This window comes from Argopecten irradians, chromosome 9 (genome assembly GCF_041381155.1).
Source record: "Argopecten irradians isolate NY chromosome 9, Ai_NY, whole genome shotgun sequence".
NCBI classification, from domain to species: domain Eukaryota; kingdom Metazoa; phylum Mollusca; class Bivalvia; order Pectinida; family Pectinidae; genus Argopecten; species Argopecten irradians.
In genome coordinates this window covers 9,654,074-9,680,451 of record NC_091142.1, presented here as the reverse complement: position 1 = coordinate 9,680,451, position 26,378 = coordinate 9,654,074, and the positions used below count along the sequence as shown (strand labels likewise).

General features: G+C 35.9%; 1 protein-coding gene across 1 annotated transcript; it reads right to left on the bottom strand.

Moving 5' to 3' along the window:
* Nucleotides 1-1,573: 1,573 nt before the first annotated feature.
* On the bottom strand, nt 1,574-25,203 carry LOC138331377 (Na(+)/citrate cotransporter-like). The gene is made up of 14 exons (XM_069278953.1): nt 24,865-25,203; nt 14,219-14,368; nt 13,600-13,715; nt 12,201-12,328; nt 11,785-11,875; nt 10,713-10,889; nt 10,306-10,434; nt 9,685-9,771; nt 8,979-9,083; nt 7,733-7,842; nt 6,473-6,618; nt 5,037-5,198; nt 4,134-4,271; nt 1,574-3,029 (listed from the first exon to the last, which is right to left on the bottom strand). The coding sequence occupies exons 1-14, from the start codon at nt 24,988-24,990 to the stop codon at nt 2,841-2,843; spliced, it is 1,854 nt and encodes a 617-aa protein (XP_069135054.1). The 5' UTR covers nt 24,991-25,203; the 3' UTR covers nt 1,574-2,840.
* Between the last annotated feature and the right edge of the window lie 1,175 nt (nt 25,204-26,378).

Genomic DNA, 26,378 nt, shown 5'->3' with positions numbered 1-26,378 from the left:
TTAATTTTAACACTTGGGAATCGAAAATGCACAAAATGGAACGATTTAAACAAATGATACAAAATTCTTATTTTTTTGAAATTAAGCAACTTAACAATGACTGTATCATGCACAAATATCAGTACGTTACTTATTAGTAACTATGATAGTGTACCCACTTCTTCCCTGTTGATCATTGACTATTACAATATAAATAGGAACACATTATGTTTTAAACAAGGGAAACTATTGCTATATAAAGTATTTTTTGTTCGTTTATAACTAAGATGATTATATTTTATCATTAACAAAATAGAATTCTATCATTATTTCCTATTTTTAATATACAACATGTTTTATCATGGTTATCGCCGGTACTATATTCTGACAAGTTCGCCTCTAGATCACATTACGTACATTCGCTGCTATTACATCCTCGATAGGGGTTCCGATCACTTACGATCTCTACACCCTGGACTATCTCATAGTAAAACTGGAGGCAACAGAATAGAATAGGTAATTTAGTCATTTGATGTACATCAAAAGTCTGCGTATAACGGTACACTGTGGTTCATTGATGTTAGGCGTCGCTCTCTCTTATCTTCAAAGGAAATCTTTGCTAGCCTGTGATTGGTCAAATGTTTTCCGCTGAGCTGCTTCAACTAATGAGATAGTCCACGTAAGTGGGAACCCCTGAGTATCGAGGATACTGCTACTACAATGAGACATATTCTATTATAAGTTTATAAATACTATGGATAATTCAATGAACTTGGCATTCATTTCCATATACAAAATATATAACAATAGATACGTATGGAATAAGATATTCAGTTTAAACACTAGATTTGTAATCTCTGGAGCGAGCGCAACTTATCAATTATGGTAGACAAGACGTGATTGGATGAGAGGGATCATGTGATCATGTTGGAAGGTTATAGAGAGCCGCAAAGGCATCTCTCATCGTGCTGGTACATGTACAGTAATCGTACACCGGATATTGCTACAAGCTCAGCGGTAGACGAAAGACACACCCTTTCTTAAAAATAAGTAACATTTTCCAAGCTTAGTGTCACAGGATCGGCTACATCTGGAACGAAGACGTCCTATCAACCAGTTAACTCTCCAAGCCCATGTTCATAACGGAAGAGGAAGTAGCATATGGATGGTTACCAAAAAAGTTATAACCTAACCCGCAACTTAAAACAACCACAACCAACCTACCAGTTCCCATCAGACTATCTTGATTGCTCGCACTGCATGTGTAGGACGTTACAGTAATATGTATATAATTTTGGAAGGCAAGCATCTCTCATCGTGCGGGTACATGTACAGTAACCGTACACCGGATATTGCTATCAGCTCAGCGGTAGACGAATTACACACCCTTTTTCAAAAATAAGTAACATTTTCCAAGCTTAGTGTCACAGGATCGGCTACATCTGGAAACAAGGTCCTATCAACCAGTTAATTCCAAGCCCACGTTCATAACGGTGGAGGAAGTAGCATATGCATGGTTACCAAAAAAGTTATAACCTAACCCGCAACTTAAAACAACCAAACCAACCTACCAGTTCCCATCAACTATTTGATTGCTGCACTGCATGTATAGGAAGTTAGTGATACAGTAGATATGTATAGAACTGTATGATAGTAACGGTTCTAAATATAACGGCAACATCACAGTACTTACAGTATATACTTTATCAACTTCTTTGCAATATTTTTAATATCTATCACCCTGACGTCTGACGTTATGAGAGCGTCATGTACGATCATCGATGGGTTAGAATCAAAACGATTCTTGTGTTGTTTGTCAGCTTCTTTACACTGGTGATTATCGCGGACCAATGCTAGTATTTTGGATAGCCTATACAAAGTATGGAATTCATATAATTTAAACACTTTCACACATTCAAATGCTTGATACTTTTTTTTAATTCGCAATAAACCTAAAACATAAATACGGATTAAAAAATGCCATCTTTATCCTGAAATTATTGGTCTCTTTACAAAAATAAATATAGATAAACACTTGCTTTAATGCTGTTTGTCTCATAACAATACGCAATGACGATAATTATCAACATCGAATGCGGTACTTCGTAGACAAACAAGAAAATATAAATACCGTATATATGTGATTATGTTTTACCCATATATAGCAAACAAAATTTATAAAACAGATATTATTTATATCAATATCAAACAATCGATCACTAGGAAGCTGTTTATTTCCGTTCATACAAGCGAGCTCCTATTTTGGAAATTTTGAGTTTCGGGTATTTTCAACATGTCGCTGAAGACCACGACAGGATGAGGAAATCGTGAGTTATCTTTACTGGACGAATGGTCGTGGTATATGTTACTTTCAGAGGGAAATGAAATGACAAATTATTTATCATAAAGTCATTTGTTGTAGCTGTTAGACTGGAATAAATCGAGAGTTGTCACAATCAATGTTACACGAACAAATTGCTGCTGATTTAAGAATTTTACAACATGAATTGTGTCGAAACTTGTCGCTGTTAGACAAATAAATCGCCATTTGTCGCTGTTTGTAGAATTTGACAAAACAAAGATGTTGTAAATTGTCACTGCAAGACGAAAAGATCGTCAGTTGTCGTCGTTAGACGAAGACATCTTTATTTGTCGTCGTTAGACTTAGACGATGAAATCGTACGTCAGTGAATCGTCGCGGTTATACACGGCGTGAGTTGTCCCCGTTTTACGAATACATCGTGAGTTATCCCCGTTTTACGAATACATCGTGAGTTTTACACGAAGATATCATGAGTTACATTGCGTCACTATTTTGTCACTAAAACTACAACAGTGATCAATGCATACACATTGAAACATTAGCATACACAGCTGCTGGCGTTGTATATTAATGAACTGTTTATCATGGTTTCCGTTGTCATGGTAATCGGGTCTTTCCGGAAAGCTTCGGGTAAAGTATACAGTTCGTAAAATGGATTGGCCCAGGCGTTCATCGCTAGAGAAACGAACAGGACGCTAACTACATTGATGACAGAGCCGCCAATCATCTGTGGATAGGAAAAGGTATCGATAATTACTGACTACAGTGGATAGGGAAAGGTATCGATAATTACTGACTACAGTGGATAGGAAAAGGTATCGATAATTACTAACTACAGTGGATAGGAAAAGGCACAATTGTATCTATAATTACTGACTACAGTGGATAGGAAAAGGTATCGATAATTACTGACTACAGTGGATAGGAAAATGTATCTATAATTACTGACTACAGTGGATAGGAAAAGGTATCGATAATTACTGACTACAGTGGATAGGAAAGGTACCTACAATTACTGACTACAGCTGATAGGAAAAGGTATCGACAATTACAGACTACAGTGGATAGGAAAAGGTATCGATAATTACTGGCTACAGTGGATAGGAAAAGGTATCGATAATTACTGGCTACAGTGGATAGGAAAAGGTATCAATAATTACTTACTACAGTTGATATGAAAATGTATCAATAATTACTTACTACAGTGGATAGGAATAAGGTATCAATAATTACTGACTACAATTGATAGGAAAGGTGTCTATAATAATTACTGATTATAGTGGATAGGAAAGGTATCGACAATTACTGACTAAAGTGGATACGAAAAGATATCGATAATTACTGACAGCAGTGAATAGGAAAGGTTTCGATGATTATTGACAACAATTGATAGAAAAAGTTATCCATAATTACTAATTGCAGTGGATCGGAAAGATATCGATAATTACTGACTTCAGTGAATATGAAATGTATAGATAATTACAGACTACATTGGATATGAAAAGGTATCGATTATTGCTGACTTCAGAGGATAGGAAAAGGTACCGATAATTACTCTCTACAGTGGGCAGGAAAAGGTATCGATAAGAAACAAAATAAGTATTTTCCAAATAAATAACATAATCAAATAAATGTAACGATGAGTGAGTTCACTATTCTTTTGAGACCAATGAAAAGTACGAGAAACTGGTATTAGTTATGGAGTGTTGTTTCAATGTAAATGTATCCGAAACAAAGGAAAACTTTGCTTTGCAACGAAACTTGTATTTTAAAAAGTCGTCAATCAAACCGAATCGACGTTAACCATTTAGGCATTTACTAAATTCCATACCATGTCTTTTATACTGAGGTACCCTGTGGCGAAGACGATGGCATTCGGAGGAGTACCAACCGGAAGTAGAAACGCAAACGAGGCTGATATGGCACACGGTATCATGAAGTATAGAGGATGTGTCTCGAGCTGTATTGCCTGTAAGAGTCCAAAATAGGAAACTTAAGTCCTACATTATCTGTTAGTGGACAAAGGATGCCTTAAACGAGAAGGTAACAGCACACAACATACACTTATTGTTACTGTACACGTACAGATTTGAAGTTACGCGCTTTTCACACTCAATTTAATCGTGCATTTTATATTTTCTATAAAATTTTATTTTTAAAAAGCCAAAAAAACACAACAAAACATAATATTACGAATGCAAAAAAAATGATCTTTCTGTTAACCTATTCAAAACCGATTGAGAATTAAAAGTTGATTGCACATTAAAATAATGTAATATATTTCAATATATTATAGGTATAGAGATACTTTTATCCAAGTTTCCTTCGCGTGTGATTTACTTTCGGGGAAATTCGGGATCAAAGTAAATTCACAAAATTTATCCACAAGAAAAAATGTATACAACCCTTATATTAATTTAGCAATATAAGAATATCACTAAAACACAGCAAACAAAATAATATTTTTTTAAATCAAATCAATATTGTAACTTATTTCGGTTCAATAATGATTCCGCAGAATTCACTTTCCTGAATTCGCAATACTTAGTAATTGTAGTAAAGTCGCGACACAAGTTAAAAGTTGGTTTACAGGTCGTCTTTCAAACTATATTTCAAATTTATATATATATATATATATATTAAATTGTAATAAATAAAGTTTAAATAACATTAAAAGTTCTGATATTTGTCTTCTTTCATATAGAATAGTTAGGAATAGTTAGTTAGTACGTACCAGTTTGCCGACGATAGGCAGGAATAGTGTGGCGGTGGCCGCGTTACTAGTGATGTTTGTGGCCGCGGCTATGATGTAGGCTAGGACCAAAGCTATTGCCCAGGGTGGCATCACATTTAGTACAACCAACTGCTCGCTCACCCACTCCGATAATCCGGACGCCTGCACGTGTAATACATAATCAGGATCATACTATAGTTCGTTTTTTAGGTATTTTACAAAAAAAAAAACCTTTTTACCTTAGCCATAAGAGCTATGTGTACACTTTTCGCGCTACAATATGTAATACAATATCTACTCTAAAGACTGAATATTTATTTTTTTAACTCAGTTTTCTTGTGATTTATGACAAATTGTGTTATTAGGCTTGAGTAGTAATATTTTGTCAATTTTCATAATTCCGCACGATATTGTAAGTTAATGACATTTAAAGGTAAAATGAAAAAGAGTTGTTTGTTTGTTTGATTTATTAAAGTCCTATCAACAGCGATGGTCATGTAAGGACGGCCTCCCATGCATGCGTTGTGTGTTGCGTGTATGTTGTGCGAGGTGCGTGTTTTGGGAGACTGCGGTATATTCATGTTGTGTCTTCTTGTATAGTGGAACTGTTGCCCTTTTTATAGTGCTATATCACTGAAGCATGCCGCCGAAGACACCAAGCAACACACCCCACCCGGTCACATAATACTGACAACGGATGAACCAGTCGTCCCACTCCCTGTATGCTGAGCGCTTAAAAAGGAGCAGAAACTACCACTTGTATAGACTTCTTGGGTGTGTATCGACCAGGGGACAGAACCCAGAGCCTTTCTCACAGGGGCGCACGCTCATCTCAAGGCCAAAAGTGAGGTGGTGCCAAGGGAGGCATTAGTGCAAAGTCATTGGGCAGAAGAAAAAGATAAGATCCAAATTAAGTCGCCTTTTACGTCATGCAATAGGGGCAGCAGGTAAATTCTAACTGTAGGGCCATTGTATAAAATGTAAACAGAAAACAAAGCAGGTTTTAAAGCACTTTCTAGTTCGACAACAGCTTCAGCATTAATAGCTGAAATTGTTTTTATTCAAAATAATAATACTTGTAACCAAAAATTATCTGAAGGCTTTTGTTGTAGCGAAAGTTCGGCGTTGTTGTTCCTTTGATATGAAATGTTACTCACACGGTAAATTACACTATCCAAAGTGTAAAACATTAATGTAAGCATTTGGTCATCTTTTCAGAGGAAAAGATGTTAATATGAATACGTATTAACCAATTGGCTGTCCCTTAGCTCCATTTTGACTAGGAAAACTAAAATGTATTTAAGTTAGCCCCAAAAAGTCACGCCATGCATATATATTTAGGCCGCTGAAAATGATAGATACAAGCAAAATTTCTCCACTCCGATTTTCAATATATGTTAACGCAGTTGACGAATTACCGTATTGTTCGGACTTACACTACAAGCGTCCGCCAGAGCGAACCCTCCGCCCATCAATATAATGACGCCCCAGGCCATTTTCCGGTTGACAGTTTCCCAGTCCAGCAGTGGGACTACAGTAGCTGTATCCTCCTCGCCGTCGTCGTCCTCACCGCCCAACTCCTCTATAACGATATAGGAACTACTTTTCTAATTGTGTACACGTCATCACACATCTCCTCTATAACGATATAGGAATTACTTTTCTAATTTTGTACACATCATCACACATCTCCTCTTTAACGATATAGGACTACTACTTTTCTAATTTTGTACACATCATCACACATCTCCTCTATAACGATATAGAGACTACTTTTCTAATTACATTTGTATGTACACATCATCACACAACTCCTCTATAACGATATAGGGACTACTTTTCTAAATCTGTACACATCATTTCACGCCTCCTCTATAATGCTATAGGGACTAACTTTCTGATTCTTATTAGCAACATAAAGGTACTGTGCAATAGCAATGTAAATATAACGATATAGAAGTTACTTTTTTAATACTGTAAACGTGGAATTTTCGTGCTGCTATCTCCGTGTGACACTCACAACTCTGAAAGTGGATGAGGACAAAACCACCCGACGCGTACTGTATATATAGTCACACTTGCTCTTGCTGGTCATCCTCGATACTTAAGGGGTTATTATAACTGACATTTTATCTACCCCTGGATTGTCTCGTAGTAAAAACTCGAGGCAACAGAACAGAATAGGTAATTTAATATAGTCCTTTGATATGTACATCAAAAGAGCCGTATAACGGTACACTGTGATTGACCGTGTGTCTTTGAAGTTGGGTGTCGCTCTCTCTCTGGGTAGTCTTCAATAGAAATCTTTGCAGTCCTATGATTGGTTCAGATTTTTTGAACTGCCTTCAGTTTTACTAGGAGATAATCTAGGGGTGGATGTAACGTTAGTAATAGTAACACTAAGAGTATCGACGGTAACTTACTATAGTATACTGGCGCGTCACGGAGATTTAACGAAGGCAAAAACATTTTAGGAGAGAGAGAGTCATAATAATAGTACCATTGTTATATGTGGTAATATTCTAAATTGCTATATCGTAATGCATATAAATCACTGCATAGTACTATAGAAATATACTTTTCCTGTATAGATCAATTTCATGGTTTAAAATTTTCAAACAATATCATATTGATTGTACGAAATTTCAATTTACACAATGGAGATTTTTTTTTTTTAAATGAGCAAGCTATATTACGATCTTGGTTTGAAGTTCGTCTGAAGATGATCCACAGATCTGGTGGTTTAGATGGAAGGACAAATAACAGGACGGCCATCAGGACAGCAGGACAGGCATCTCCTACATACCTGTACAGTACAAAGGATGTTTACTAAATCAGTGCTACCGACATAGAAACAAAATGAAAACAGTCCCATAAAAAGACACACAACTGTTCAGCAATCTTACTCGCTGATTTACTGCGTATTTTATCTGAACATTTTAAAGGTTGCCTTAATAGTAACAGGCAAAATGGCATACAAAATGATAAGTGGAATAATATGCAGATAACAAATGAGTGTCAATCTAATTCCTACAGAACCTATATAAAACTCTGGGTCGTCTTATTGTAAATCAAAACGAGATAAACAACTATCATTAGTATAAATTATTTTTAATTCAATTTTGCTTGTAAAGAGCATTTTCATTGGCTTAAAAATTTACTTTATCAGCCCATAAAGGAAAAAAATGGCGTCGTCGTTTGTAACGTCGCTTTTGATTGGAGGAGATGACGGCGTGATGATTTCAGGGACAAAAGAGTCTCAAAATGAATTTTGAATATTCAAGAAATTAGTTTTAGTAAATTGAATGATAATGATTAACTAGATTTTTTATGTTATGAAGATATATAACACAAAAATCTTTGTGTACTCTCATCTTACATACACTTAGATTTCTGTGTTATAACTCCATAACATAAAAAATCTATTCAAGTTAATCCTTAAATATATACAATATAATTAAATTTTGCCTGTAACGAGCGTTTTCATTGGCTTAAAACTTTACTTTATCAGCTCGTAAAGAAAAAAAATAGCGTCGACGTTTGTAACGTAGCTTTTGAATGGCTGAGATAACGGCGTAATTATTTAATAGAAAAAATAGAGTCCCAGAATGAATTCGAAATAAAGATAATATATTTAGTAAATTGAATCCATTAGGATTAATTTGAATATATGTTTATGTTATGTAGATACAACTCAAAAATCTGAGTGTATTTTCATAAAAAAAAACAGTATAAGTTAAGATTTTTACATAAAATGTGTCAATTTAAGTTAATCCTTAAATAATTTATTTTACATGTCATAAAACAAAGACGCCAAACTAAATTGATAACACTAATCTTCCTTTTCATTTTTCAGATCCAAGAAGTACCTGCAAAAATTACAAAGGTGCGAACTTTATACGAGTTTTTACGGTACATACATATTACTATATAGACTCTTACTTGTCGGGGAATAGGGCTGACCAACCAGGAACGAACTGGGGGTTCCTGGTCACCCAGAGTACAGCCAACGTTACAAAGTCAACGAGAACGATGCCTTCCGCAAATCTGTAAAACACAAGCGCTGTAAAACAACTTAAAGTCACAGGTTAATCCGATTTAAATCGCTGTGAAAAAAGGCATGAAAATGTGACATTAACGTGATTAATTACACCAGGATAGCTTTGTTGTGACGATTGTAGTGCTTGGCATTCAGCGATATGACTTAGAAATGAAACCTAGCAGTAGGAAATGTTGTACAATGACTATTATATAAAGCTGTCGATCGCGAGACTGGTATTTATACAGTATGTAATTATATATTTCATCACCCAATCCATCTGCTATCCAACTTATTCGTCTGCATGATATTTTTCATTTTGACAAACGAAACATTTTATATGATTAATAACGTTACACCTGTAACCAATGGCTCTTTTCATTTAAGTGGGCGTTTTTTTATAAATACTGATGTTGTAAGTATTTTTATAATGCTAAAAAAATATGTGTTTATTTAATATATGATTTAGTCGTTTTATCTCTGTAACACTAACGCGAGGATTCATCAATGAGCACAACTGTATTAAGCATTGTTTTGCGTTTTATAGTTCCATACCGTATTGCATACACTAGATCTAGAAAACCTGCTAAGAGAAAGAGGCGGACTTACGTCATGGGTCCCAAGCTGTTGTATTCCTTCTGTAGGTGATATTTCACTTGGTCAAAAGAACTTCTCTTCTTCTTACAGGTGAAAAACCTTGAAATTAGGAACAAAACAAAAAAAAACAATACGTAATTTTATTACGGACAAGGGATAAATTGATACGTATTGCCCACACTAGATTTTCAAGTGATAAAACATATTACCTACACTAGATTGACAGTTGATGATACGTATTGTGTACACTAGATTGCCTGCTGATACGTATTGCCTACACTAGATTGTCAAGTGATAAAACATATTGCCTACACTAGATTGACAGTTGATACGTACTGCCTACACAAGATTGTAAAGTGATAAAACATATTGCCTACACTAGATTGACAGTTGATGATACGTATCGTGTACATTATATTGACGATTGGTGAAACGTATTGATTACACTAGATTAACAGTTGAAGATACGTATTGCATACACTAGATTGACAGTTGACGAAATATGGTGGTTAACACACATTTATCTAGTCGAAGGCGAAAATAACATTTACATGGAAACAAAATCATTACCAGCATGTTCTGAATCAATATAACATTTTAAGTTTAATTGAAGTCTGTTGTTATTGCACTCACCCCTTCCCTTCGTAGTAGATCTGAAGCCAGAGCCAACAGAAGGCTAGACATATGACAGACAGTGGAAACCCTACAACCAGCCAGTTAGCGAATGTTATTCCGGAATCGGTACCATAGTCGTTAAATAACCTATAATAATATAAACAAATCCTATACCCCGACATTGCACACGTTATACCACCGTCAATACAGGGATACTACAATCCGAAAATGGAATATAAAATAGTGGGAAATATAAATGTTAGCTGATAGCAATTGAATTGTAGTACCACGTCTGGCGAAGCAGTTGGTATCGCTTGCACATGAGGTGTTGTTTTATATTCGAGAATGAAAATGCATCATTGTTAAATTTATTCTTCATTGTTGGTTTTCCTTACCTTAGTGGGCACTGAAAAGTTCTTACTTACGAGTCTGCCAAACCTTTGAACACGATGTTTGGCGGAGTTCCTGTTAGGGTAGCAATACCTCCGATGTTTGCTGAAAAGGCTATGCACAAAGCGAACGTCTTAGCAAGCTTGATGAAATCCTCATCTTCGTTGTCCAGTCTACAAACCTGGTTATATTTAGGTTCTGGTTTATACTCACTAGAAAAGTAAACAAGTCATGATGCTTTGTTACATGTTAAGAAATATATGTAAATTTGTCAAAGATATATTTAAAAAGTTACATAATTTGTGGTCCTTCTATGTTACATTTGTTAAATGTTGTAAAAATGTTTCTCTACACAATGTATTGTGTAAAGAGACTAATAAAGTTTGAAGGTTGAAGTGTTGAAACCACTGTATTGATACCTGTACTATTTTCTTTTTATTTGAAGTCGCCTTTATAATGAACAGTTACTTTTATTCGCTACATTTGTTTGAAATCGCCTTTATACCGAATAGTTACTTTTATTCGCTACATTTGTTTGAAATCGCCTTTATACCGAATAGTTACTTTTATTCGCTACATTCGTTTGAAATTCCCTTTATACTGAACAGTTACTTTTATTCACTATATTTGTTTGAAATTCCCTTTATACTGAACAGTTACTTTTATTCACTGTATTTGTTTGAAATTCCCTTTATACTGAACAGTTACTTTTATTCACTATATTTGTTTGAAATCGCCTTTATACCGAATAGTTACTTTTATTCGCTACATTTGTTTGAAATCACCTTTATACTGAACAGTTACTTTTATTCGCTATATTTGTTTGAAATCACCTTTATACTGAACAGTTACTTTTATTCGCTATATTTGTTTGAAATCGCCTGTATACCGAAAAGTTACTTTTATTCGCTACATTTGTTTGAAATCACCTTTATACTGAATAGTTACTTTTATTCGCTAAATTTTTCAAAATCACATTTATACTGAATATGCACTTTAATTCGCTAAGTTGATTATTCAGGCTTAGATCATACCCGGATATATAAAATACAATATTAGAAGAAAGCCATTAAATATTAATTTAAAATAAGTAAACGGATAATCTACATCTCTTTGTCTGTTGTATTCAGGGCCTCTAGTTCTGTCGAGTTCTCAGTTTTTCCGGTCATTGTCTTATGCTCTGCATCGCCATTCATGTCTGAAAATAATAAGGTGTATAGTTAATGGTTACCTTAAGCTATTGTAATAGTCCGAAATATTCTGTCGTCTATTCATAAGCCGTGATTGACCAGAGGGCAATTGCATTGGGGATCTATTTTCAATGTTACACCGGTCTATATCTATTCAATCAAATGTAAACCCGAATTCTGCTAGAAGTCTGCCGGAATCGTGCACACGAGTAATGACTCTGTAGCGATGTCGTTGTGACAACAGGTTTAGTAGTGTGACGTTGCGATATGATGTGATGTCACAGTGACTACGATTTGATTGGTTGAGATGTCGGTGTTATATGAAATACTCACCCACCCGTCGGGATTCCTTGATCTGACCTAATATGGCGTTAAGGATTGGAACCATCATGGCTGTCGTGGCGGTATTACTCATCCACATGGACAGGAACCAGCAGGGCAACATGGTACCAAACATCAGCCTACAACATGGTACCAAACATCAGCCTACAACATGGTACCAAACATCAACCTACAACATGGTACCAAACATCAACCTACAACATGGTACCAAACATCAGCCTACAACATGGTACCAAACATCAACCTACAACATGGTACCAAACATCAGCCTACAACATGGTACCAAACATCAACCTACACCATGGTACCAAACATCAGCCTATAACATTGTACCAAACATCATCAACCTACAACATGGTACCAAACATCAGCCTACAACACGGTACCAAACATCAGCCTACAACATCTTCCCAAACATCAACCTACAACATGGTACCAAACATCAACCTAAACATTTTACCAAAAATCAACCTACAACATAGTACCAAAAAATAAGCCTACAACATGGTACCAAACAACATCAGCCTACAACATGGTACCAAACATCAGCCTTCAAACATGGTACCAAAACATTAGCCTACAACATGGTACCAAACATCAACCTACAACATGGTACCAAACATCAGCCTACAACATGGTACCAAACATCAACCTACAACATGGTACCAAACATCAGCCTACAACATGGTACCAAACATCAGCCTACAACATGGTACCAAACATCAACCTACAACATGGTACCAAACATCAGCCTACAACATGGTACCAAACATCAGCCTACAACATGGTACCAAACATCAACCTACAACATGGTACCAAACATCAACCTACAACATGGTACCAAACATCAACCTAAACATTTTACCAAAAATCAACCTACAACATAGTACCAAACATCAGCCTACAACATGGTACCAAACATCAGCCTACAACATGGTACCAAACATCAGCCTACAACATGGTACCAAACATCAACCTACAACATGGTACCAAACATCAGCCTACAACATGGTACCAAACATCAGCCTACAGCATTGTACCAAACGTCAGCCTAAAAATATTTTCTGTCAGTTTCAGCGACCTTAGGCAACATGGCACCAAGCATCAACCTAAAAAAATAATAGACTGGCTACCAGACACTAAGTTGTGAAAACTAGAGTGCTTTGTTTCTACATGTTTAAGAGTAAAATGCCCGCATAACCTCCTTAAGAATGATTAACAAACGATGGACAATGTACAAAAGTCATACGCATACCATTTTTTAAAATCTCAAAACGAATATTTTCAGTAACTTTTTTTGTCAGTTTTAATCGAATAGACTAGTTGATTTATACATAAATCTTAAATGCAATACATAGAATGGACACGAAATGCATGAAATTTCATTTACATTTTAGGTTCTGGTCCAACAAGAGTTAACGCCCTTAGTGCAATTCTCCTGTGTAAGTTCCACTTCTCGACGGCCATTGCTACGATGAGGCTTCCGAGAAACAGCATCAGAGTTTCCTAGATAAAATCAATGGCTGAGAACTAACATGTCAAAATAAAGGTCGATTGTCAAAATACCAATATGGAGAAAAATAAATCTCCATACAAAATCCATTCAGAACTAAAAATCAAAGAGATAGTATGATTTTAAGCAAAACACATTAATTTGAGAAGGTGATCCACCTTTGTTTATAGAATTGAAGGCTTTCCGCTGTTACATCACTGGTATTTAGAATGACGTAAGAGTTACCTCCCGTGAACCATTCGATTCTGATTATATTAGCACAGGCCTTGGGTTCTATAAACATACTGTAGATGTCCGTTTATCTATATAGTCAATAGCTTGTGTCATCATTTACTTCAATATGACAATGTTCTAGAGATCGATCAAACTACCCCAAGTATAAGAATATTTTTTTTGTATTAGTCAAAATCTATTAAATTTTCACTAGCAAAAAAAATGTTAAATTTCATCAAAGACATTTTTAATTCAACATGCAGTAAACCAAGGTTTTTCTTACTTTGAAGTAACTTGCACATATTTGCTTCACGGGTACTACTCCGAGGATAGGAAATAACAGGACCGGAAGTAGTGACGTCACAGCCAGAGGGAGGGCCTCCGTCACCCAAAAAAAACCTATCACTAGGATACCATAGGCACAGCTAGCCACCTATCGAAATACAAAAAGTATTTATATATAGGACAGTTCATTTACATGGTATTTGGATAATATGGGTAACAAAAGTCATCATGTTAAGGCCAATAGTTCTATCCTTCTCCAACGGAATACTGAGATCGATTGGCTGTCCGTCTGTGCCTCCGTCTGTCTGGACAACTCCTCCTTAACTACTGTATCAATTTCAATGAAACTTAGCAGCAACAATGTTGGATACCAGGCGCGTAGCTGAAGGGTGTTGTGTGCACATGTGCAAGCACTTTTTAGAGGCGAGAAGGTTGGAAGGGGGTCAGGGAAAATTGAAAATATAGATTTCAGATGATGCCATTTGGTCGCTTTTGGTATTTTTTGCGTGATCTACTATTATGCAAAACAGTTAACACCAATGGGTCATTATGAAGGGTATATCAAATATTTTTTGTCTTGTGATTTCATAGGAAATGAAATCATTTTAAAGTATAATTTCAGGTAGGTACGTTATCTTTAATGCTAAGTGTTCAATGAATGTGCACTTATACTGACTTATCTTACCATGTTCATATATGTATAAAAGGGTCAAAGAAGTAATATCAACAGGATTTTCCTGATGACACGGGATCCTATCAAACGTACAAAATGTAAGTCTGTAGGATACTAATTACTTCAAATGGCACTTGCCGAAGGGTTAATTGCGCTCCATTGTGCTGTTGAATATTTGTCTACTTTAATTTCATTGTCCCATGTTCGTTTTGTGTGTCTTGATGAAGAGGCAAATCGCCTCGAAAATTTGACAATTGGTTTTTGTCCACACGGTTGGAATTACTTCTTTGTTCCATATATATGTATTTACATGTACACAAATAATACATATAATATACTTATATAATGGCACAACGAATTTTATTGAGATCTTAACGGCAAGGTTCAACCATTGGGCTAAAAATCCTCCCGGGACGTGGTTTTACCTCCAAACTTGGGATACATCTGCATCTACATGTACCTTTTGTAGTAAAAACGTAGTAAAACAAGTCACATGCTTATACCTCATTCATGCCATTGGCCGAAAAATACAAATGTATTATGGGTAACTAGTGATCACGTGATTGTGTGTTTACTTCCAAATATGGTGATAGTTTGCTTGCCATTTCTTCGGAAAAATTGATTTATTTGAAAATATTTAGACTCCAAAATGTTATTAATATTGCATGCATATCATTTTGACTTGCACATATGTACTATTTTAATTAACTGAAATGAGTTATAAAACTTCTATTTTCACGTTTTGTAAATAAATGATATAATGCGAATTGACAAATTTAATAGATCTAACCGTCTAATCTAGGATCAGCGAAGATCGGCTTCTCCCGGCTAAATTCGTAGAATTCTTAATTTATATTTATATTTATTTTAACTTTAGGTTTCAGAACTGATACATAAAACAAAGAGAAAATAAGATCTTCGTCAAAAGGCCAAATTATATATACTAGATACTAGGTCAGAGAAGTCACTATATTTAAAAGTAAACACACACTCATGTGATCACTAGTTACCCATAATACAATTACATATCTATTTCGGCCAATGGCTTGAATGAGGTATAAGCACGTGACTTTTTTACTACGTTTGACTACAAACAACACGTGTTTTGTACCATTATGGGGAAGATCACCCGCGGATCGTGGTTTCATTTCCATCATTTGAAATTGTTAAACAATACTATATCATATCATTGTTTATTTCCATATATACTTAGATTTTTAAATCTAATCTAATACATGTGTACACATACTAAGGAAAATGATGACAAGTGCATGCACGGGCTTATGTGCTTTCATGGCAGCTTCGCGCCTGGTAAATTGCTACCTAGGACCTAACTCATTATGCTTCGGTAGGTTCCGTACGAAAATGTATAATTTTGTTTGTCTGAAATACTCTTCATAGATTGAAAGGTCTCAATATTGTGAATTTTATGGCCATGGGGTCTCGGGATTTTCCCCAGGGGAGAGGGTCACATTTACCAGACATGTAGTTTATATATGGAAACACATTTATGAGCATTATTTGCTCAATTTTCATAGGAAATGTAACAGATGTAATGGAATCAAATGCTCTTCATAGATTTAAAAGTTAAATTGATACCTCATCACTGACTGATTTCATGGGCCTTATAGGCCAAGGTATGGTGCTTATAGACAGTGTATGTTTGTTTCATTCTGTATCCGAACTCATGATCATTTGACCAATCAGAAAAGAAAAAAAAACATGACTGTCAGGTGTCTATGTGGTTTTTACTGCTATATAGACTTCATTTTTAGTTTTCCTATGTTATAAAACATTTCCAAGAGGAAAGAAAAAGGTAAAGAATTACAGAAATAGAGAAAAGATCCATCTTTTATTGGTATGATTTACATAAGTCAGAAGTGGGTACCAAGTTCATTACACTTTAATGTGCAACTGCAGGGGCATAGGAAGAAAAAGTGTCCTCCTGCACATTTTTCGTACTTCATTTTAGAAAATTTGCCGCTTTGCGGCGCATTTCCTAAAACGTTCAAGCACGTTATGTTCAAATCTTTAATAATAAAAATTCAATACACATGAACTAGACTAAAAATCTCCATCAAGGGATTCTACTATTTCAAAAATGTTTCTTAAAATATTACTTTGTTTTAGCAAGACAATTAAATCAATTCATTATTTTTTAGTAAAACAACAATGTGCCGATGGTGTGAAGCCGGTATGTTCAGATCGAGCAGGGTTGCATAATGATATGACGACATTCACAATTATAATTTCTAAATGCAAGTAACTTTAAATCGAAAAATTACCACGTTAAGAACGCTTTAAAATCCTCAAAATACATCTTAAAACTCATCTCAGCCATTCTAAATCGTAATATTTTTTCACGTGACCCCAGGGCCATGAAATTCACAATTTTGGTAGAGGGCCTTAGCTTGAGACCTTTCAATTTATGAAGAGTAATTCTGACGAACTAAATGATATACTAATAACCAGTAGTATCTAGGCATTTTCGTACGGAACCTACCGAAGCATAATGATTTAGGTCCTACATGTATATATATATATATATAGGTCCCAATTTAGCACATAAGCCCGTGCATGCACATCGATTTCCTTAATTGATTCCCAAAAAGCTAAGTGGGCTACGCGGGAGCTTAACCATTGTATTTTTTGGAAAGAATTTGGAAAATACACAATGATATGATAGTATTGCTTAAGCAATTTCAAATGGTGGAAATGAAACCACGATCCGCGGGGGATTTTCCCCATAATGTTACAAAGCACGTGTTCTTTGTAGTCAAACGTAGTAAAAAAAGTCACGTGCTTATACCTCATTCATGCCATTGGCCGAAATAAATATGTAATTGTATTATGGGTAACTAGTGATCACATGAGTGTGTGTTTACTTTTAAATATAGTGATTTCTCTGACCTGGTATTTAGTATATATGATTTGGCCTTTTGATGCAGATCTTATTTTCTCTTTTTTTATATGTGTGTGTTGTGAAACCTAAATTAATAATATATAAAAATATAAATTTAGAATTCTACGAATATATGCGGGAGTAGCCGATCACCGCTGATCCTAGATTAGACGGTTAGACCTAATGAATTGGTCGATTCGCATTATATCATTTATTTACAAAACGTGGAAATGGCAGTTTTATAGCTCATTTCAGTTCATTATTTATACTAAAACAATACATATGTGCAAGTCAAAATGATATGCATGCAATATTTATAACATTTTGGAGTGTAAATATTTTCAAATAATTCAATTTTTCCGAAGAAATGGCAAGCAAACTATCACCATATTTGGAAGTAAACACACAATCACGTGATCACTAGTTACCCATAATACAATTGTATATTCCGGCCAATGGCATGAATGAGGTTCTATAAGCACGTGGCTTTTTTTACTACGTTTTTACTACAAAAAATACATGCAAATTTATCCCGATTTTGGAGCTAAAACCGCGCCCCGGGAGGAATTTTAGCCCAAAGGTTGAATCTGGCCATTAAGATCATAACAAACATTCGTTGTGTCTATATATAAGTGTATCGAGGGATGTAAATATTTATGTATATATATCGACAGGGCAAGCTAACAAGTAAAGCTGGTTTTCCAATGTGTATGGTTTACCTGTACTGTGACCTTTTTGGCTTTTAAATTACGTAACTGGTATTTTTCGTGATTCGCAAGAAAATAAAACATGAAAAAAAATCATTGTTTTTCATTTTTCATTCATTCTTTTAATATACTATAGTACGGTATGTACCGCATGGACCTGGTACGAATGCTAATCCACAAAACACACACACACAGCTTTTAAACGAATTTTCAACCCACGATTACTTGATAAATAATTATGGCCAAGAGGATGGAAATTCGTTGAACAAAGAAGAGTCATTTTGCACTCCTAACTTCCTCAGCTCGGACTAACAGCTACGTACACGCAGGCTACAGCTGCATGGCCGGTATGTGCAGTATCACAATTTTCAATTTTGAAATCAATAAACAAAATCAACGTCGATCTCTGCTGTATGGTGCTTTGCTGTATAAACACAGTGCTTTATGAAAGGGTGGCCTTTGATTTCCACTTTCAAGAAAAGATGTCGACGTCTTTTAGTTTAGATGTCGACATCAATAACTGACAAGTCGGTGTCACACCCGAGCATATAAACACGATTAATCGCCGAGTTACCGACTTTCTACATAATTATCTTGGAATCATTACGTGGGCAGGTACATATGGTAAGTCGACATAGTCTTCTAATTTGTCAACATCTTCCTATATCATGTCGACATCATTAAGTCGTAAGTCGGCAACTCGATGGCAGAAATATGCCAACATACAAAATACCACATGGGTCTAGTTCAATGAACATGGATGTTGTCATACATTTTTACCCAAACACCATCAGATGGTGGGCTATTCAAATCGCCTTTCGTCCGTAATTCGTCGTCCGTCCGGCATTTCTTCCGTCCGTTCGTCCATTAACAATTCTTGTTTCCGCTATTTCACAGTAAGTACTTAAGGGACCTTTTTCAAATTTGATATGTAGGTTCCCCTAGGGTCCAAGTAGGTAATTGTGCATATTACTTTTTGGGATCAATCAATCAACAAGATGGACGCCAGGCAGCCATCTTGAACTTTGATAGTTAAAGGCCCACTACCTTTCCGAAACGGCTTTTAATTTTTAAAATAGAAATGTAAAACGAGATTGATAATTTTGTAGAGTCGCAAAAGTTATCAACTTACCGGTAATGCTACACTTATCATCACCTTCTGAACAATTTAATTTAAATAAATAAAATGTTAATTTTCATAACGCGGGTCGTCTTATGTTTCCCGCCGTCGTCCTAAATGCCGCGCGGTAGTTGACTATCACTGCCCCAGAAGGCAAAACAGTGAAATGAAACTCAACTGTCATCATATATAACGCAGGAAAACTTGCATAAGCTTCATGTTATAACCTCATCTTAGGCCATCGATATATATTTTCTTAGAAACCTTTAATTTTGCTCCGGAAAGGTAGTGGGCCTTTAAAGTTTGTTTCCGCTATTTCTCAGAAAGTACAAAAGGGATATTTCCCAAATTTCATATGTAGGTTCCTAACCCTTTAGGAACCTAGTCGTAAATAATGCATTTTGGGACCGATCGGTCAACAAAATGGCCGACAGGCCGCCATATTGAATTTTGATAGTTGAAGTTTGTTACCGCTATTTCTCAGAAAGTGCTTGAGCGATCTTTTTTTAAATTTTATCTGTAGGATGTAGTCAAAAGAATAGCAGAGAAAAGACCCCTCTTTCCATAGTTAGACACGGGTCATTCTTTGGTTGGCCCCTAGATCCCTCTGAGATCTCTTGTTTATATTTGGTAAATAGAGTGATGAATATACTGTACCTAACAGTCATGTGATTTTTTTTTCAGAAAATACGAGATTTGAAAAATAAGTTTAAAAATGCGGATATTTACTATAAAACTGTCTAAAAATCGGGATTTTTACTATAAAACAGTCTAAATATCGGGAAATTTACTATAAAACTGAGACTGTGTCATAGTAAATATCCCAATTTTTATATTTTTTTCTTCAAATCTCGTATTTTCGGGGGGAAAAACCACATGACTGTCATATATAGTTATCAGTCCATCCACCAAGTACAAAAATGTATGACAGCATCCATTTTCATTGAACTGGCCCGCTGTGCAAAATACACATATATATAGTCCGAATTATCTGGGTTTTTTTTCTTTCTTTTTGTTGTCGTTTATTGATACGAGCATCACCACATCAAAACTCAAACACTTATGTTCTCCATACAATTATCTCTAATCCACGACTTCCAAACCTGAAATGCCTAGAATCAAATTAAAGTTCATCTCAGGCAAAAAAACAAAAAACAAAACAAAAAAAAAGCCATTAACCTCTTAAAATTAACTGGCAGTCCATCATGCGGGACCTAATCTCACCAGAGTAGCTTTTTGACCCACACTACTTTTTGCTGTTGATACGGAGGCGAGCTTGGCAAGTCGCGAATATTATCAGGTAAAACAATATACAGTTTTATATATAACAATTTCCAACAGACTGTCACGCTCACACGTGGTATACACATTCTAGACGATTTTGTTCAATGCGTATCCATTTTGCGGTCTGATGCGATGGATTTAGCGGGTTATTCAGCGTCCAATCTGATTTTTGTGTTATTTCTTCCTAACATAAAAAAACTATTCAAGTTAATCTTTAAATACAGAATATAGTCATTCGGTGAGAACTGCGCGAAACTTAAATACCTAAATACCTTTACTTAAACAAGAGGCCCATGGGCCTTAACGGTCATCTGACTATTAGCACAATACAACATAGTCGTTTAAAGATTTTAGCCTATTTGACCCCTGTGACCTTGATTGAAGGTCAAGGTCCTTCATTTGAACAAACTTGGTAGCCCTTCATCCCAGCATGCTGCAGGCCGAATATGAGTATCCTGGGCCTTTTGGTTCTTGAGAAGAAGAAGTTTAAAGATCTTAGCATATTTGATAACCTGTGACCTTGAGTGAAGGTCAAGGTCCTTCATTTGAACAAACTTGGTAGCCCTTCATCCCAGCATGCTGCAGGCCTGATATCAGTACAATGGGCCTTTTGGTTCTTGAGAAGAAGTCGTTTAAAGATTTAAGCCTTTTTGACCCCATGACCTTGAGTGAAGATCAAGGTCATTCATTTGAACAACTTGATAGTCCTTCATTCAAGCATGTCAAGGGCCCAATATCAGGTCTCTAGGCCTCTTAGTTATTGACAAGAAGTTGTTTAAAGGATTTTAGCCTATTTGACCCCTGTGACCTTGAATAAAGGTCAATGTCCTTCATTTGAACAAACTTGGTAGCCCTTCGTCCAGCATGCTGCAGGCCGAATATGAGTATCCTGGGCCTTTTGGTTCTTGAGAAGAAGAAGTTTAAAGATCTTAGCATATTTGATAACCTGTGACCTTGAGTGAAGGTCAAGGTCCTTCATTTGAACAAACTTGGTAGCCCTTCATCCCAGCATGCTGCAGGCCTGATATCAGTACAATGGGCCTTTTGGTTCTTGAGAAGAAGTCGTTTAAAGATTTAAGCCTTTTTGACCCCATGACCTTGAGTGAAGATCAAGGTCATTCATTTGAACAAACTTGATAGTCCTTCATTCAAGCATGTCAAGGGCCCAATATCAGGTCTCTAGGCCTCTTAGTTATTGACAAGAAGTTGTTTAAAGGATTTTAGCCTATTTGACCCCTGTGACCTTGAATAAAGGTCAATGTCCTTCATTTGAACAAACTTGGTAGCCCTTCGTCCAAGCATGCTGCAGGCCTAATATGAGTATCCTGGACCTTTTGGTTCTTGAGAAGAAGTGGTTTAAAGAATTTAGCCTATTTGACCCCTGTGACATTGAATGAAGGTCAAGGTCTTGGGTCTTGGTACGCTTCATCCCAGCATGCTACATGCCAAATATCAGTACCCTGGGCCTTCTGGTTCTTGAGAAGAAGTCGTTTGAACGAAGAGTTTACGCACGGCGCACGACGACGGACGGTGCATGATGACAATAGGTCACCCTGACCCTTCGCTGACCCTTCGGGTCAGGTGACCTAATAAACCATTTTTATAACGGTGTGAACCACGTTTCTTCATTAACTCACATTTTCCACTTGGTTGTATACCCCACAATAATGAGACGTGGTAATGCCATTAAGACGACGGATTCCCGCCTTCTCCTTAACTGACAATATCCTTCATGTGATCAATGATAAATATCATTTATTATTAATTCAAAAACAGTTCGTGTGTTTTGTGACTTGTGAATGAATCAAATATATATTAATTACATATACAAGTAGCTTTATAGTAGAGTCTATTTTTAGAAATGTTTCCGAAGAAATTGACAATGTGGAGATATAGATATTTTGAAACGTTTACGCGATCAGCACAGATTGTAGTCAATATTAGTCGAGCTGTCAGAGGAAGTGTTAGATCTAGTGTACACGGGCTATCGATCTGTCTGTCCGAGACACATTGGTGAAATGTCAATTGTACAGTGAACAGCTATGCCAAGAAAATATATCGGAATGCATAAACACTTTCCATTGATTTTAACCAGAATATTTGTATATAGGACAACAGGATTTTACACTAGCATGTCCGGGGATTACATACACATATATAAATGCGTAATAAACATCGGCGTTGATTTCAGCTGAATTGCATATCTTGATAGTTTACTGTAGTGTACCTATATAAATAGCTAATTCAACAGACTATGTGATGACAGTCCTTGAATGACTTATTCCGTCTTTGCATATCACAGAGTAAGCTCCCTTGTGAGCAGGTATCCATTGTGACGTCATTATTTTGTGTTCGGAATTTACGTCGTTTTCTTTGAAAAAAATGACGTTACAAACACATAACGTCACAATAACTGCATTCCCACAAGGACAGTTAACTCTGTAATATGTAAATACAGAATCACATATTAACAAGGTCGCCGGACGCCGCTGTATCGCACATGTGTACACACTTTTGAATAGATGTACAAGGGTTATGATGAAAGCGCGTCTGTAAGGGTTATGTAATTTGTGCATGTATCTGTTGAACTGAAAACCAAATGTTCCGAATCCTTCAGTTTACATACAACACGGCAAAAAAAAAAAAAAACAAGTAGAGCTGCCAATTTACAAACAGCATTGCAAAACATCCAACAGGAAGAGATCCCATGGATTCTGTAATTCCCATCTACACAGTAGCGATGAGTAGCATGTGTACGTGTGTGTCACGTGAAGGGCATCTAGGACACAGAAAGCATTGTCAGTTTGACACCAATCAACGAGAAACCCATCAGACTTAAACAATTCAACAGTAAACAGAACAACAAGAGAACCATGAAAGCCAGAATTTTTGTATTAAAAATTAATGATCTCTTATAGTTGAACATGTTTGTGATCACAACTATTAGTAACGATGCATCAAGTGTTAACCTGAGAAGTTTTTGAAGGACAAAGCGATGCCAGCAGCCGAGGTGATCAATAAATCGGAATCTCAGTCACGAACCGATACGTCGACCACAGGAAACAATTTGACTATTAAAGCTATGTATTATAGCGATGTAAAACACATTTAGAGTATCAACTTATATCATCATTATCACACAGAGGCTATTTTCATCGGGACGTGTTTTAAAACATCACACCTGAAGATGTAAATATATACATATGTATGCGTGTATATATATGTCTGCAACTTGTTGTTACACAGTCATAAAGCTTGTGAAATCCGACTCTGTCGTAAACCGCTGTCATAGGGATCTGAGAATTAGAAAAAACGATAAAAATCATACTCTACATGGTACTATATAGGTATATCGTATAAAGTACCGCGTAATGATATTTATCGTTTTTTATCTAAAGCTCTAAAACGTCTAAAATGGTCTTATGACACTCTGTACGTGGGTCCATGATTATATAATCTGTAACTAATTCTCAGATCCCTGTGGTTTAGAATACCGTGTTTACCTACAAACTATTGTTATTTCTTGAAATATAAACCTGTTTGATAAAATGTGGAGAGTCTGTGCCATGGATACTTGTCAGTATCACAGGGCTATCAATGTAAAATACAAACGATACCAAAAAAATAACACAAACGTATTTACTCTGTATTCAGATTTCGATGAAAATAGTACCCTTTTGAAATAGATATACATGTATCTAAACAATATATAATTTAATGTATATGACATTCGTAAGAGTCGTATATCAATACATACACTGTACAGAGAATATCAAGATATGAAATATTCATCTGTACTGATGCTGAAATCAATATAGAAGCCGTATAATGTATAGGGATCCATGATGTTCGTATAGTATGATGAAGGGCGGCTTATTAAAGCATACATTTTGCTATGAGTATTGATCTAGAGAACAAAATGATAATTAGCGGGTATTAATTACAAATTAATACTTACCTTTGAATTTCCAAAGAACACTACGGGAAGAAGAAGCAACGGCACCAAATAGACAATAAGATATCGCCTCCATTTCTGAAGTATCCGCAGAAAAATCCGACCACATCCGATTCGACGGTCTGCCATTATCGATACATGAGTTTTAGTAATGGTAGCTCTTATGTAACAGCACTATTACGTCTCGCGACAAGCATACGTGCATCTACCCACGTTACAAACAATAGATAAGTTTATAACTGGCCATCCTTATTAATTGTAGTTAATACTTTTCTCCCTCGAGTCAGATGTCCTACGTCACGTACCACCGACCTGGAATGTTGGTGAAATGACCCGACATAGATTGGTACATCTCTGTCAGAAATGCAGCGCGAGGATCATCTTTTTTGAATTTTGTACCAAGGTTTAGGGTAAAGCCAGTCATTGAAGAGTTCACCTTCAGAGCGACATCTGTGATTTTATTGTTGTTTATGTTAAAAGACACTATCCAAGATACCTTATATATCCCAAGCTTAGTACAATATTTAATTTACTCTACGGAGATTTTTTTAATGAAAGTTGAACTAAAATGATTCAGAATGTATACATTTATATACATGTATGATGTTACTTCTAAATCAAGTGTTGGAACTAATCAAAATGGATTCCATCTTTGGCTTGGTGCTGGATTTCTTCGTCTACTTTATTCCTCATGCATGTCCATCAAAGACGGCGCACTTCCGGTTAATTAGCAGAGGTAACCGAGTACTGTATGTAGGAGGATGCGGATTAATGATAAAATTAACTTTTCGCCATCATTATCTTAAAACGTACACATGTCTTCGCTACACCAATTACTCGCTGTAGCAATTACTCGCTGTAACAATTACTCGCTGTAGCAATTACTCGCTGTAACAATTACTCGCTGTAGCAATTACTCGCTGTAACAATTACTCGCTGTAGCAATTACTCGCTGTAACAATTACTCGCTGTAGCAATTACTCGCTGTAACAATTACTCGCTGTAACAATTACTCGCTGTAGCAATTACTCGCTGTACCAATTACTCGCTGTAACAATTACTCGCTGTAGCAATTACTCGCTGTAACAATTACTCACTGTAAGAATTACAGAAGCTTAGGACATATAGAACTTTTAAGAGAGATTTAAAAACTGAAAGTTATGTTTCCTGCATTATGCCTAGAGGTCACCGTAGCGTTCTTGCTAAGTTGCGTTGTGGCAGTTTGCCATTGAATATAGAGACAGGGCGTTATTGTAAGCCTCCAATGCCTTTAAACAAAAGAACTTGTCCATTTTGTCAAGATATCATTGAGTCTGAAGTTCATTTTATTTTTAACTGTAAAGCGTATTGTGATTTAAGGAAAACTTACATATTTGATAGAGTAACTGTTTTATGTGAACATTTTGAAAGTATGTCTTCTGATAATCAACTTCTCTTTTTAATGAATTGTGATGTTTTACAAGTTAGTCTTGCTAAATATATCTTTTTAGCGATGAGGAGAAGGCGATCTCTATTAT

Coding starts and splice junctions, on each gene's coding strand:
- LOC138331377 (XM_069278953.1), bottom strand. CDS start 24,990: ATGGCAGACCGTCGAATCGGATGTGGTCGGATTTTTCTGCGGATACTT. Junction 10,890..11,784: donor AATACAACAGACAAAGAGAT/GTAGATTATCCG, acceptor TTACTTTTCTAG/TGAGTATAAACCAGAACCTA. Junction 10,435..10,712: donor TTCAAAGGTTTGGCAGACTC/GTAAGTAAGAAC, acceptor ATATTATTATAG/GTTATTTAACGACTATGGTA.